Source organism: Mesoplodon bidens (assembly GCF_964165515.1).
Source record: "Mesoplodon bidens genome assembly, chromosome: 11".
Lineage (NCBI taxonomy): Eukaryota > Metazoa > Chordata > Mammalia > Artiodactyla > Ziphiidae > Mesoplodon > Mesoplodon bidens.
This window is the reverse complement of record NC_138167.1, coordinates 25,301,753-25,317,461: the sequence shown is the minus strand read 5'-3', so window position 1 is coordinate 25,317,461 and position 15,709 is coordinate 25,301,753. Positions and strand designations below refer to the sequence as shown.

Genomic DNA, 15,709 nt, shown 5'->3' with positions numbered 1-15,709 from the left:
CATTCCCTGCAAGTCTCTGGAACAGTGTCTTCGGTGTCTGTTACCTCTTGGGTATCAAGATGAGCCAGTGTTTTCAGTGACCCATTGAAAACTCCCTCCCCACACTGCCAAGACAAATGCCCTATTTGTTACCTGCTTGGTAGGGAAGGCCCTCAAAAGGACTGCCTTTGGGTTGGTCTGGCCACATTCTCTTTGTCTTGGCAACCCCATCAGTGCTCATTTATACCTGCCAAGTATCAGCCCAGCTTCTTTCACCAAGTGCCCAAAACTTGCAGATCCTAATCCACCAAAATGTTCCCTATCTTCCTTCAGTGCCAGCTTCATGTATATTTATGTGTTCTGATATTGTATTCTAGCCCCCCAAAATAGAATGGATCTAAAAACTGAGAAAATGTAAGTTTAATCTACAACGAAAACCCACATCCTAAATTCTGATTTTATCAATGTGTTTGCCAAGTGTGATGTTGCAATTTACTTTTCATTTACGGGTGGGAAAATGGAAATAAAGAAAGGGGACAAAACGCCACAGCATCTCACTTAAAGTGAGATTGAGCACTCCAACTACAACATATTAACCAATAATTGATTGTTTAGCCATTGCTATATAAGAGAATAATCTTTCCTTTTATAAACGTTAGCTCTTCAGACTTCATAGGAGAATGGCTCATAGACATTATACTTCTAACTCTCCATTAAGATTACTCACTTTGCATGATAAACATACTATAGTTTGGATTCTTTGAAATAGAAACTTATATCAGACTAAAGAATCCAAACTCTTAGGTTTTTCTTTTTAAACACTCTTTCAAAAGGGGACTTGTATGATTGTAGTTCACAAGCCCAGAGATAGTTCACGTACTTAGTAGGTTAATTTACAGACATTACTTTCCTGTAATTATTTGGAGCTATTAGAATGATAACTTTAGAAAGTGACTGGCCCTTCTGGCCAAAATGTGCACACATTGTCTATTTGCTAAGTGGGCTTTTATGCTTCATTTAAAATTTTCAAATACAGCCCCATATTAACTAGAAAGAAAATAACTAGTTTACTGTATTAATAAAGTAGGAACATTCAGGTAAACAAATTTGAGCTTTTCTGTTGTCTTTAAAATTTGTTCACATCAAAATAATTTCAAAGTATTTATTTATGGAATGTGAACCATGTAGTTTTTTTAAGTCTTTACTGTTATTTTTCTAATACTTTGCTGATATTTTTCTACATAGTTGCCCTTGGACCAGAAAGAAGAAAATCTGACTCAGGAGTTATGTTGCCAACACTCAGGGTCTCTCTTATCCAAGACATGAGGTATTTGATATATGTGCTAGCGTATGGTGATAACTTTGAAATATTTATGGCTTTCATTTAAATTGCTCAAATAACTGTGGCTATGGTATTTTTTTGCTTATGTATTCTGAAGAAAACATTCTTTATAATCTTATTTATTTTACTTTTATACTATTATGTGTTTTCCTGACATTAAATCCAAAGGCAAAATGCAACTGAGAAGAATTTTAAAATAGCCCTAAATTATTTTACAGTTTCTTTTGTTCTTTTCTTTTTTTAATCTCCTTAAATTCCTTCTGCCCCCAAATATAAACCAAAAAATCTGCAAATAATGACAGGTTACTTAGCAGAAAAATCACTGACAGGTAGATTTTCTTTGAAGCAAATGCAAATCTGAGAATTATCACACGCAGTTACTGGCTTTAGAAATCATTAGAAGGCATCAACATACCTAAAATAGATTTATTGAATGAGGAAGGCAGAGGCTTTTTTCTTTTAAACATTTTGGGTACATTTTAGTCAGCTTTTAAAATATGTGGGTCTAAAGCGAATGTTATAACGCTTGAAATTTTTCTTTTGTGGTGTGCTTTAATATTAACTATTGATGTTTATTTGATTTGTCAGAGGCTTACACGTGAAAAGCCTAACTTTTATGAGTGGCATCATAGTACAGTGGTGACACATCCTGGCTTCACACTAGCTGTGTGATCCTAGGCACTTTTTGTAACTTCTCTTTGCCTCAGTTTTTCCTTCTCTCAAATAGAGATGAAAACAGTTATCTAGCTCATAAGAATTAAACTAAGTTAGTCCTTATACTAAAAAGTTTCAAGAAGTACTCGGGTCATCCTGAGAGTTCAGTAAATGTTGGATTTTGTTATCTGAGTCAATTCCTATGTGTGTATCTTAAATGCCCTTATTCCTTGATAGATGAAATGTAGTTGTCCTCATGTGGCTTATGATTCCTCTTGATGGCCAGCATGAGATGAATAGTTGGAACTTTGAGGGGAAAATGCACTCCAGCTCTCTTAATGGAAGCATAAAACCACATCTGTTCTGCAGTGATTTCACAGTAGCCATCACTTTAAGGGGATGATTGTCAAAAGCTTTGCAGTGGTGACCTCGGGGCCAAACTTCTGAAACCTAATTAGGAGATGGTGACGTCACATAAGGCCTCCCCGCTCCTTCCAGTTTCCTGCTTATTTACTTTTATCTGCTTCATGTTGTTGGTTTTTTGTGGGGAGGGATGTCCGGCTTCAATAAACTCCCTTCACTTTATAAGAGGCAGTCTAGCGTGCTGGTTAAGACCTCAGGCTATGGAACCAGCCTATAAAGGTTGCTATTTTAGCTCTGCCACTCACTAGGCTGTGTAGCCAAGGGTAGTTCCTTATATTCCCAGTTATCTCACCTGTAAAATAATAGTGTTTCTCTTAAAATTCTGGTGTAAATATTCAGTGAGTTAATAAGTGTAAAGCACTCAAAATAGGCCTGGAAATAAATCTGTGTTTATGAACTCACGCATACACATACATCTATATTTATTTCTGTTTCTATATTTATTTATATGTGTGTATATGTATTTTTACACACACATACACACAGTTAATTTTTTTAAGACCATAAATTCATAATGATATCTCTGATTCCAGTTCAGTACCACAGGGACCATTCTAGCCTTCTCCCTTATTCGTAATTTTTTTCTCCAACTATGAGACACCTGGCTTTCATTATCTGCAACATATTCACTTATTTGTGCAACCTGTATTTTCGGAATTGCTACCCCAGCCCCTGTAAGGAGCAAGGTTACTAGCTAAGCTCAGTGCTGTGCACAGCTCCAGTTTTCTTTGTCATTAGCCTTTCAGTATCCAGTCAAAATACTGTTTTCCAAAACTTAGTTTAGTTCTTTTTTTCTCCAGTCCCTTCAGTGTGGTTGTATTATTCATTTGTAATAGTGTTAGGGTTATTTGTTAGCTTGTATTCCGTTTGGGGTTCCCTCCACATCCTAGTGGTTTTTGTTTTGGGTTTTGGTTAAATTTATATACAGTAGAATTCATCCTCTCTTGGTGTGTAGTTCTATGTGTTTTCATAAACACACGATCATGATACAGAACAGTTCCATCACTCGTTTCGCATCAGCATCTCTCCCAGTTTCCTACCGTTGGCAATCAACTGGTATAATTCCAAGCTCATTCCACTGAGAGGGCCTCGAAGTAGTAATGCCCCAGTAACAAAGAGCACAACTAGTGCCCACATATTGGTTTCCCAGTACCATTCTCCAATGAAAGGAACCATGGCTCTCTAGAGAAGTGATTGATTCCAGGACTAAGGAAGGGAAAATATAGGATGAACTTAGTGCATCTTTGGTAAGGCCAGAAAGTAAGGAAGTGCTCAGAAAGTATAGGATCAGGTAATAAAGACATAGGAGGGACATCCCTGGCGGTCTAGTGGTTAAGACACTGAGCTTCCATTGCAGGGGGAGTAGGTTCGATGCCTGGTTGGGAAACTAAGATCCCCACATGCCACATGGCATGGCCAAAAAATATAAATAAATAAATAAATAAATAAATAAATAAATAAATAAAGACATAGGAGCCAGCCTGAAAGAGCTCCAAATGGCCAAAGCTGAAACAATTTGAGCAACAAAATAGATAACAGTAGTAACAGAGCATAACCCATAAAATAAATATCCAAGAGCCTATTCTAGTTAAATAAATAGATGAAAGCAATGGGACAGCTCTTTTTTACAGAAGCATTCCAATTAATAAACTTAGAAGAATGAAGTAGAAAAATTAGTGGTTGAAGGGTCTAAGGTGAAACCAGCATATCTGCATAGTCTCAAAGTATCCTCCCCCACCCAAGAATTTATTAATTACAGAGGAAAAAATAGTAAGTTTACAGTGGAGAAACCCAGCAGACATCTCTTTAAGCAAGTGATCAAGGTTAACATCACCAGTAATAAGACAAAACTAGTAATGTACCCCCAATATGATACACCAAGAAGAGAACATCACTTCTGCAGTATTCCTACCATAAATGCATAAACTCAATATAACTATGAGAAAACATGAGAAAAATCCAAATTGGGGGTTGTTCTACAAAATAGTTGGCTAGTACTTTTCAAAAGTATCAAAAGTCATAAAGACATGAAAAGGCTGAGGAAGTATCATGGACTGGAGGAGATTAAGGAGGTGACAACCAAGTGCAACAGGGTTGCTGGATTAGATCCTAGAACAGGAAAAGAACGTAAGTGGAAAAACTGGTGAAATCAGTCTGTAGTTCAATTAATAGTGTTGTACCAATGTGAATGTCTTAGTTTGGTTATGTAAGATGTTAACATTAAGGGAAGCTGGGTATACAGGAACTCTGTACTACTTTTATTTTATTTTAATTTTTTATTATTTTTTTAACATCTTTATTGGAGTATAATTGCTTTACAGTGGTGTGTTAGTTTCTGCTTTATAACAAAGTGAATCAGTTATACATACACATATGTTCCCATATCTCTTCCCTCTTGCGTCTCCCTCCCTCCCACCCTCCCTATCCCACCCGTCTAGGTGGTCACAGAGCACCGAGCTGATCTCCCTGTGCTATGTGGCTGCTTCCCACTAGCTATCTGTTTTACATTTGGTAGTGTATATATGTCCATGCCACTCTCTCACTTTGTCACAGCTTACCCTTCCCCCTCCCCATATCCTCAAGTCCATTCTCTCAGTAGGTCTGTGTCTTTATTCCCATCTTACCCCTAGGTTCTTTATGACCTTTTTGTTTTTTTCTAAGATTCCATATATATGCGTTAGCATATGGTGTACTACTTTTAGAACATTTTTTTTTTTTTTTTTTTTTTTTTTGCTGTACGTGGGCCTCTCACTGTTGTGGCCCCTCCCATCGCGGAGCACAGGCTCTGGACGCGCAGGCTCAGCGGCCATGGCTCACGGGCCCAGCCGCTCCGTGGCATGTGGGATCTTCCCGGACCAGGGTATGAACCCGTGTCTCCTGCATCGGCAGGCGGACTCTCAACCACTGCGCCACCAGGGAAGCCCTAGAACATTTTTGTAAATCAAATTATTTCCAAAAAATGTGTGGGGGGGTTGTTTGTTTGTTTTTTAATAAATTTATTTATTTATTTATTTATTTATTTATTTACTTTTGGGTGTGTTGGGTCTTCGTTTCTGTACGAGGGCTTTCACTAGTTGCAGCGAGCGGGGGCCACTCTTCATCGCGGTGCGCTGGCCTCTCACTGTCGTGGCCTCTCTTGTTGCAGAGCACAGGCTCCAGACGCGCAGGCTCAGTAGTTATGGCTCACGGGCCTAGTTGCTCCGCGGTATGTGGGATCTTCCCAAACCAGGGCTCGAACCCGTGTCCCCTGCATTGGCAGGCAGATTCTCAACCACTGCGCCACCAGGGAAGCCGCGTATTTTTTTTTAAACCAGGCCTGGTACAAGGTAAATGTCTAAGGGCTGTTATTATAGCTATGGAATAGACAGCTTATTTTTTTTTAATACTGTTTTCTGGGGGTTGTTTTTTTTTGTTCTTTTTAAAATTTATTTATTTTAATTAATTTGTTTTTGGCTGCATTGGGTCTTTGTTGCTGCGCGCGGGCTTTCTCTAGTTGCGGCGAGCGGGAGCTCCTCTTCGTTGCGGTGCACGGGCTTCTCATTGCGGTGGCTTCTCTTGTTGTGGAGCACGGGCTCTAGGCGTGGGGACTTCAGTAGTTGTGGCATGCGGGCTCAGTAGTTGTGGCTCGCAGTGTCTAGAGCGCAGGCTCATTAGTTGTGGCGCACGGGCTTAGTTGCTCCGCGGCATGTGGGATCTCCCTGGACCGGGGCTCAAACCCACGTCCCCTGCGTTGGCAGGCAAATTCTTAACCACTGTGCCACCAGGGAAGTCCCTGTTATTGTTTTTTTTTAATTTATTTGGCTGTGTCAGGTCTTAGTTGAGGCACCAGTGATCTTCGTTGTGTCATGTGGGATCTTTAGTTGTGGCACGTGGGATTTTTAGTTGTGGCATGCAGAGTCTTAGTTCTGGCATATGGGATCTAGTTCCCTGACCAAGGATTGAACCCGGGCCCCCTGCGCTGGGAGCACAGAGTCTTAGCCACTGGACCACCAGGGAAGTCCCAGGAGTAGATAGCTTATTATCCAGGGGTATAATTCTTGGTACAACTGCTGCTCACCTCTTCTCTCGAATGTTAGATCAGTGAGCTGTGACCTCTCTAGTCTAAGCCCCTAAAATTTCTCTCCCAGATTACATCATGGTCCGCATGTTTCAGTGTTCGCCCTACTGTGATTCATCCTCCTCACTGCTAATATGGTGATCCTAGAATAAAGTGCAAATCACCTATCCTGACTGGCAGGGCCCTACTTGATCTGACGCCTGTCTGACTGCAATATTATTTCCTATCACTCTCTCTTCTTTATTTCCTCCAGCATGCCAAACTTGTTTCCTGCCCTGGGGCCTTCTTTACCCGTTCCCTTCACCTGATAGCTTTTCCCTGAGTCCTACCCCCATAGAATCTCCACAGCCAAGGCTCCTTCTTGTCATTTGCATCTTGGTTCAAATGTCACTTCCTCCCACTAGCCATCCCTGACCACCTGGTCTACAGTAGCAACCCAGTCACTCTCTTTCAAATTCCCCTATTTTTAAAAAAATATATTTATTTCTTTATTTGGTTGCGCTGGGTCTTAGTTGCAGCAGCTGGGCTCCTTAGTTGTGGCAGTCTGGCTCCTTAGTTGTGGCTCACAGTCTCCTTACTTGCGGCATGCAGGCTCTCAAATTCCCTTATTTTAATTCTTTGCATAATAGCACCTATTTGCTTGTTTGTTTTTCTAATACTACTTATGAACTTCATGAGAGAAGGGAATCTATCTGACGTGAAACTGTTGAATTGCAAGTTAGTGTTAACAGAGTGGCACATAATTGGTGCTCAATTAATATTTGTTAAATGAAGGATTTGCCATATTTTAATCTCTTTGAGTGTGGGTAAGAGAATGTGTCAGTGTGTTTTTGTGTGTGTGTGTGTGTGTGTTTATCTAACATATATATATGTGTGCATATATATACATATATATATATATATATATATATATATATATATATATATATATATATATATATATATATATATCTCCTTATAGCCAAACTGTTACTGAATTACATTGGTTACAGTTTTGAAGATTTAGAAAGGTGGTGATTGCTGAGGTACTTTTTACTAATCAATTTAAAATTTAGAATATAGAAGAAACTTGAGAAGTCATATTGCTTAGCTTCTTCCTTTCATATATATATGGAAACTCAGGCACAGGCAGATAAAGTCTAAGACCATATATATAGGCAACTAACAGCAGAAATGGAACTAGAACTAAGGTTTCCTGACACAGTTCATGTCTCTTTCTAACTAGATTCAAGTTCTCAGCCTTTGCCTTGTCATCAGAAAAAATGCCAGGTGTGACTAGGCACAAACAAGTTGGCAGTAGTGTATGGGTACACATCACCCTAAATATAATTTAGTATAACCTTGAATAGTCTATATTTGTTCAGGATACTCAACAAAAAGTTGATTTCCTATGACTTCTCACTTAAGGGTTACTTTGGCTTTTAATTTTCAGACTTTGCCTGAAAGAGACCCCTGGGTACCCTAAAGTGATGTTTTAGCCAAATGATAGATACTTTTAATAAAACTTAACTGGTTGATTGCTTTCAGAAGGTGTCTAGTAAGGTAGAAAGGCATTGCCGAGAAAAGACTAGCTGACTTCCTAGGGTTTTCCCCTAAGATTTTATTATTAAAAATTTTAAACATACAGCAAAGTCAAAAGACTTTATAGTGAATGCATCCATATACCCACAACCTAGATTCTACCACTAACATTTTTCTATGGCTTTTTAAAAAAATGGGATAAAATATATATATTAGAAAATTTACCATTTTAACCATTTTTATGTGTATAGTCAGTGGCATTAAGTACGTTTGCAGTAGTACAACCATTACCACTGTCCCTCTCCAGAACTTATTGTCATTGTAAACTGAAACTCTGTACCCATTAGACAATAGCTCCTCAAGCCCCTGGTAACCACTGTTCTATTTCCTGTCACTGTGAATTTGACTGTTCTAGGTACCTCGTATAAGTGGAATCATGCTTTTTGTGTCTAGTTCATTTCAGTTAGAATAGTAGTTTTGTGGTTCATCCGTGTTACAGCATGTATCAGAACTTCCTTACTTTTTAAGGCTGAATAGTATTCCGGTGTATGTATATACCACATTTTGTTAGTCCACTCATTCATCGATGGGCATTTGGGTTGTTTCCACCTTTTGGCTGTTGTGAATAGTGCTGCTATGAATGTGAGAGTACAAATATGTGTTTGAGTTCCTGCTTTTAGGTCTTTTGGGTGTGTACCCAAAAATGGAATCGCTTGATCATACAGTAATTTTATGTTTAATTTTTTGAGAAACCAACATACTGTTTTCCACAGTGGCTGCCACCATTTTACATTCCCACAAGTACTGCACAACTGTTCCAATTTCTCCACATCCTTACCAACATCTTTTACTTTCTGTTCTTTTTGACAGTAGCCATCCTAATATGTGAGACCTTCCAGTTTCTTATGGCATGCGTAGCCATAAGGTCTTCATAGACCTTGTGCTAAAGTCTTCAGCTTTATGAGATCAGAAACCAAATCATTAGTAAACCAAAATGTAATCAGACTCTAAGATACTCCTACTATAACCAAGAGACTTACCTCAGATACCTAAGAGAGATGGAAAAATAATAGGCTATCTGTCCACTCTTGTCCAGTCATCTATGACCAGGTAAGGGCATGGTCACAGAAAGCCAGTTAAACCAATTTATTATTTCCTTAACCAGAGGACTTGATATTCTTTCATTGATAAGGATAGGCTCTGCCTGGAAGCTAGATCAAAATCAGAAGTCTACTTGCTGTCCTCAGGAGCAGAGATATGGATGCCTGATCACCCAGCTCCATGCCACTGATCCTCATACTAAGGGGACTGATGTCATCTCAGAAAGACCCTGCAGAAACACTGCCCGTGGTTCTCTCTCCCTTTTCTCTGCTTCATTCTGCCTCTTTAAGATAACGTTATATATATTGTTGTTCTTATTCTTGATATGTTTACTTTAACTCTCAGTGCACGGGCTTATTTCTGTTTCCAAGTTCTTGGCAAGTACTTCATTGTAATCCCTAGTTGCTAGCGCGATAGTTGATGTAGATGCTTTTCCTTAAAGAGAAACACCCAAGTAATATTCTAAACTTTGGTTTCTTTCACTCTGGACACTTAAACACTTGTTTTTTAAAGATTAGGTAGCAAAGATATCTGAGTTCACGCTTTCTGTGGGGCACATTCCCTGACAGTACCTCCTGTTTCCCACATTTCTCTCTTGAAGCAAAGACATTGGCAGTGTAGAGACTTTGAGTCCTCATAGTTGTCAAGTGTCTTGGTACCAGCTTGCTTAGCAGCTGGCATGAGTCCAGACATGTCTACAGGCTATCCCCTGTTACCTCTGACAACTCCCCAGGACCTTCATAGACGCCAGGTATCACCATACTGTCAGTTATAGAATGATTCTTTTCTTCCAAAGAGAAAGGCTTGGGACGGTAAATATTAATAATTGTACAAGTTGTTGTCTACTTATAAAAGAGGAGTATTACCATGCCGTTACCACTGTTACCAATTTCTTTCCAGAGTAGCTGCGCATATATCATCTAGCCATTCAAACTAGCACGGGCTTTCTCTAGTTGCCGTGAGCAGGGGCTACTCTTCATTGTGGTGCGCGGGCTTCTCATTGCAGTGGCTTCTCTTGTTGCGGAGCACAGGTTCTAGGCACACGGACTCAGTAGTTGTGGCTCTCGGGCTCCAGAGTGCAGGCTCAGTAGTTGTGGTACACAGGCTTAGTTGCTCCGCGGCATGTGGGATCTTCCCAGACCAGGGCTCGAACCCGTGTCCCCTGAATTGGCAGGCGGATTCCTAACCACTGCGCCACCAGGGAAGTCCCCCAACTTTTATTCTTAATGACAAAATGCAATTAATAATGAGGGGCATAGTAGAACATTACATGACTGAGGAGATTGTGAGTACTATAATCCAAGTATAGATATTCTGAATACGTAAACAAATGAACAGGATATCTGAGTAAATCCTAGAAATATCTGGTTACGACGGGAATAAATTACTTGAGGGTAAATTGGCTACTCACTTTATCTTTTTATAAATAATGTGTACATATGAGCTGTGAGCATCTGGCTTTATTCTACACTAAAGTTAAATAGTCATGATTGATTTTGTTACCCTCAGAAGGAATATTTGAGGAATTTTTATGACTATACAGAATGTGGGCTCACACTCAAATTGGCTAATTCCTTAATCTCTCTAATAAATATTATTGTGTTTCATTGGTGATACAGTGAAATAAGCACCAGTTTTGGACTCAGGAAATGTGGCTTCAAATTTAGTTGCTGCCACTCTTAGGAATCATTCCGTTTTAGGGAACAGAAGCCCGTTCAAACTAGCTTCAGCAGAAAGGAGAATTTTATGGGAGATACATGAGGGTATTTTCCAGAATCCAAGCACAAGAACTGTGGCTGGATTGGAAACAGTTTTGTCCAAGGTTACTACTGTCCATCTCAGGAGAAGCAAATTGTCCCTGCTTTTCCCTCCACTTCTGCTGCTTCTCCTCCCCTCTGTCCCTTGCCCTCCTTTTCTGCTTTACTGTGAACATGCTCTCCTAAGCCCTGGCCTTAACATCCCTTATTTAAGCATTCAACAAAAACTAACTTGGTTTTTCAGTGTACTAATTTCCAGTTTCTGAGAGAAAACCTGATTGGCTCAGCTTAGATCAGGCAGATGCTGCTTATCCATTCAGTTCTAGCTGAAGGATAAGGAGCATCTGTCATGGTGGTACCTGAAGTTGTTGCTTCTGGTTCTTCTGGGTCTGTAGAAGGAGAGCTTCTCCAAGAATGTGAGTACCAGGAAGAAATGATTGGTAAAAAATGGGTGGCATCTCTAGAATATGTACTGTTTCTGTGACCTTGGGTGGGTCACTTAGTCTCAATGAATCTCAGTTTTCTCATTTTTGAAGTGAAATAATGATGGTCTCCCACTCACTAGTTATTGTGACAATCAGATAAGACAGAATACATAAAAATTAGAAAGCTTTGTACCAGGGTTGGAAACAAATCAAATAAATAAGCTATTTAAACCACACCATGTTTGCTTTTCTGTGAATTACCAGGATCTATTTTATTTTAATTTTTATTTTTGGCTGCATTGGGTCTTCGTTGCTGCTCATGGGCTTTCTCTAGTTGCACCGAGTGGGATCTACTCTTCATTGCAGTGCGTGGGCTTCTCATTGCAGTGGCTTCTCTTATTGCGGAGCATGGGCTCTAGGCACACAGGCTTCAGTAGTTGCAGCATGCGGGCTCAATAGTTGCAGCATGCGGGCCCTAGAGCACGTGCACCTCAATAGTTGAGGCGCATGGGCTCAGTAGTTGTGGTGCGTGGCCTCAGTAGTTGTGGCATGCAGGCTCAGTAGTTGTGGCTTGTGGGCTGTAGAGTACAGGCTCAGTAGTTGTGGCACACGGGCCCAGTTGCTCCACGGCATGTGGGATCCTCCCAGACCAGGGATCAAACCCATGTCCCCTGCGTCGGCAGGTGGACTCCCAACCACTGCGCCACCAGGGAAGTCCCCAGGATCTATTTTAGAAGTAGTACTTGTATAATATTATGCTGAGTATCACTGTAATTACCTATAATAAATTATTCCAATTAAAAAGATTCAAATGGTATAACTACACAGAAAAAATTTTAATAGATTTAAAGTTTAATAACACAACACATATAAATTGTTTTAAAGGATAAAATTAGATATAGATTTACAAAGCAACAGAATTTTTTTTAGCTTTTTATATACACTAGGCCCTAGAGGGAGCAAAGAAGGATCCAAGGCTAGTAAGAAGTATTGGGTTCCTCATTCTCAGGGAGCTTTTGTCAAACTGAGAAAAATGTATACCAAGAGAAAATGATAAAAGTAGTAGTGCACAATAAATGCAAATCAGACTATAGAATTCCATAAATTAGAGAGGTCATTGAAGGCTGCCATGGTCAAGGAAAGCTTTCTAGAAGAAGCTGGGATTTCAAACATGAATAGAATCAAATAAGGAAGCTAGAAGAGAGTAAGTACTTCGGGTAATAAAATACAGAGTCTTATAAGTTAATTGCTTGGAATAGAATTTTTTAAATAGGAAAATATGTTGAGGCCAAGTGATAATGGGCCTTGAATGCAAGCCTGAGCAGTTCAGGCTATATCCCGTGAGCTTTTGAATATTCTGGGACAAAGGAATTACATTAGGAGGCAATCTTTTAGGCAGAGTAATTTCCCTGGTGCCAGTGAACAAGGGGCTTGAGGAGAAGAATCTGGTGGCCTCATCTCCTGATTCCCATGCTTCCTGCCAAAAAGAATACAAAAAAACAAATAAACAAAAATTAGTGCAAACATTTTTATGATGGGAGTGCTGATAGCCACCTAAATAAAAGAGGTTTCACTTTATGTATTCCAATCCTTCCCATTTTCCTTTAACATAACATTGTTTTTCAAATAATTATTTCCCATTTTGACATTCTTCACCTATCATGTCTCCAGATACTTAAGACCAGCATGAAACTAATTTCAGTAGACTTTACTGTTTTAGAGTAGGAAGAATACTTAGGGAAAGATTATACAACATACGTACTTACCAAACCTCATATAGATTCATTTCTAGTAGATACACTTTGATCAACTTGGTATTCCTGGATCATGTGAGCTTTAACCTGGCACTGCGCTCATGGGGGGGGCGGGGGGACCTTGTACATACTGTGGAACTTTAAGTGGTAAATACCTGAGCATTTCCCCCTTATTGCTTTTAGTCAACTGTGTCATCATTTGGACAATGTCAGTAGTTGAGGAACAGCCAGTGCTGTTTCCTAGGCTCATTTTGGAGGTGCCCGTGTGGGTCGTCCAGCGCCCACCACTGCCGCCACCACCAGAACCAGGGTCTAAGCGGGACTTGCCTGACACCATCTTTCTCCGTTCACGACCGTGTGTAATGATAATAGCCCTTTAAAGATAAATTAAGTCTGTCATAATTTCTGAAAAAAATTCTTAGAGGTTAGGTTGGTTAACGAAACGGCAACAGAATTTTCTTTTATTTCCTCATTCTGACTTGTTTTTAAGCCATCTCTTTAAGCCTCACTTGTGTGATGGGATAATGCTTTACATTTTATCAAGAGTGTTTGATCAGACGCAAGGGAGGCTGCCCCAGACGGGAAGCCCGAGCAGCCAGCCGAGCCACCCTGCCCCTGCTGGGGGAGGAGCCACAACGAGGCTGCCTAATGGGGCTGGTTTGACCTGAGCAGGTGACCAATGGCCAGGGGCGAGGAGGTGAGGGGGTGGGGCTGCAGAAGGCCCGCCTACAAATGGGGTCGAGGGGCGTGACCACACTGCAGAAGTGGAGCCCTTCCGCCCAGGGCTGGCAAGAAAGCCAAGTTGCAGGGGTGGGGTGGGTCAGCGATGTGGACCTGCGCGAACAGTATGGAGATACACGGGCACTCACGAGGCATCCAGGACATGGAACAGCAGCGCTGGGGACCACAGGTGACCCGCGGCCCGGCAACCGGCGCAGAGAGCATCATGGCAGAGCAGGTGGCTCTGAACCAGACCCAGGTGTGTGGGATACTACGGGAAGAGCTGTACCAAAGTGATTCCTTCCACCAGTATGATACACATAATCTTCATCATCATGGACGCATCCAGCAACCTGGCCAAGAGGAAGATCTACGCCACCATCTGGTGGCTGTTCTGGGATGGCCTTCTGCCAGAAGATACCTTCATCATGGGCTACGCCCTCTCCCACCTCACAGTGGCCAATACACGCAAGTGGAGCGAGCTGTTCATCAAATAGCATGTGGGATCTTCCCGGACCGGGGCACAAACCTGTGTCCCCTGCATCGGCAGGTGGACTCTCAACCACTGCGCCACCAGGGAAGCCCTGTTGCAATATTTATAACAGCTGAGATGAGTCATTCTGTACATTAAAGGAAAAAAAAAATCAAATCGGGCTTCCCTGGTGGCGCAGTGGTTGAGAATGTGCCTGCCAATGCAGGGGACACGGGTTCATGCCCCGGTCCGGGAAGATCCCACATGCCACGGAGCACCTAGCCCCGTGAGCCACAATTACTGAGCCTGCGCGCGTCTGGAGCCTGTGCTCTGCAACAAGAGAGGCCGCGATAGTGAGAGGCCCGTGCACCGCGATGAGGAGTGGCCCCCACTTGCCGCGACTAGAGAAAGCCCTCGCACAGAAACGAAGACCCAACACAGCCAGCCAGCCAGCCAGCCATAAATAAATAAGTAAGTAAGTAAGTAAGTAAAGTAAGGCAAAATTCCTTTTAAAAAAAAAAAAAGGAAGGGTCACAATCACAAAGACTTTTCAGTGAGTCATTGTAGTGGTTCTATAATTATCCTGTCCCTTAGGCTTGTCCTTCCTGCTCAATCCTTCTTTCTCCTTAGGAGGAGAATCATTAGGAAGATAAATTCAGTCCTGCTGGGTATGGCATCAACTTCTACACAGAATACTAATATATACATATATGTAACATTCATTTGGGGGTTGATCACAGTTTGCTTTTGGCCACACAATTTCCTAAGTCTCAAATTTTTAAGAATTTTTAATTTATTAGTATAGTACAGCTTGTATTCTAATACCATAGAAAATACAATTTCATATTTTCCATATGTTGTCAGGGCAGTTTGAAAAATGATTCAGTGGATTAAAGTTGTAGCAGATACTACAACTGTAGAACAATTATTTTGAATAAGAACTTGAATATTCAGCCTGTTATACTGCTTTTATTTTTCTGAGTGTCAGGAATAACCAAGTGCCAGTTTATAGGTATCTATGAGCCTGAAACAAGAATAAATAAAACCTGAAAGAGTGAATGAGTGTTAAATGCTTTATCTTAGAATATTGCCTGTGTGCTCGTGTTGTAATGGTAATTCTGATGTTGGACTAATTTCGTGATTCAGGTGGAACCCTTGAAGTTTAATCAACATAAATTGCGTGTTGCCTGTTGCTTCCTCTAAGTACAAAATAGCTTTTCTGTGCAAGGTGCTGTAACTCTTCAGTTCTTTTCCAGTTCAAGGTTAGCCTTAGGATTTACATCTTTGCTGTTTTACTATTCTTTAGGCATATTCAAAACATGAGTGAGATCAAGACTGATGTCGGACGAGCTCGAGCATGGATAAGATTGTCTCTAGAAAAGAAGCTTTTGTCCCAGCATCTCAAGCAGTTGCTCTCTAACCAACTGCTCACAAAGTAAGAGATGGCCTCTTGAGGCATTTCTGTTTCTGTGACCTGTGTGCTTACAAAATAAATTGCATAGGC

The 15,709-nt window shown here is 40.8% G+C and overlaps 1 protein-coding gene across 7 annotated transcripts in view; it reads left to right on the top strand.

The window, feature by feature from the left end:
* The window catches only part of DENND5B (DENN domain containing 5B), a 210,393-nt gene that overhangs the window by 175,185 nt on the left and 19,499 nt on the right, over nucleotides 1-15,709 (top strand). For all 7 annotated transcript variants that reach the window (XM_081247880.1, XM_081247879.1, XM_081247883.1 and 4 more), the window contains 2 exons: nucleotides 1,225-1,306; nucleotides 15,512-15,640. In XM_081247880.1, coding sequence (XP_081104006.1) covers nucleotides 1,225-1,306; nucleotides 15,512-15,640 — 211 coding nt within the window. The remainder of the gene's footprint in view (nucleotides 1-1,224; nucleotides 1,307-15,511; nucleotides 15,641-15,709) is intronic.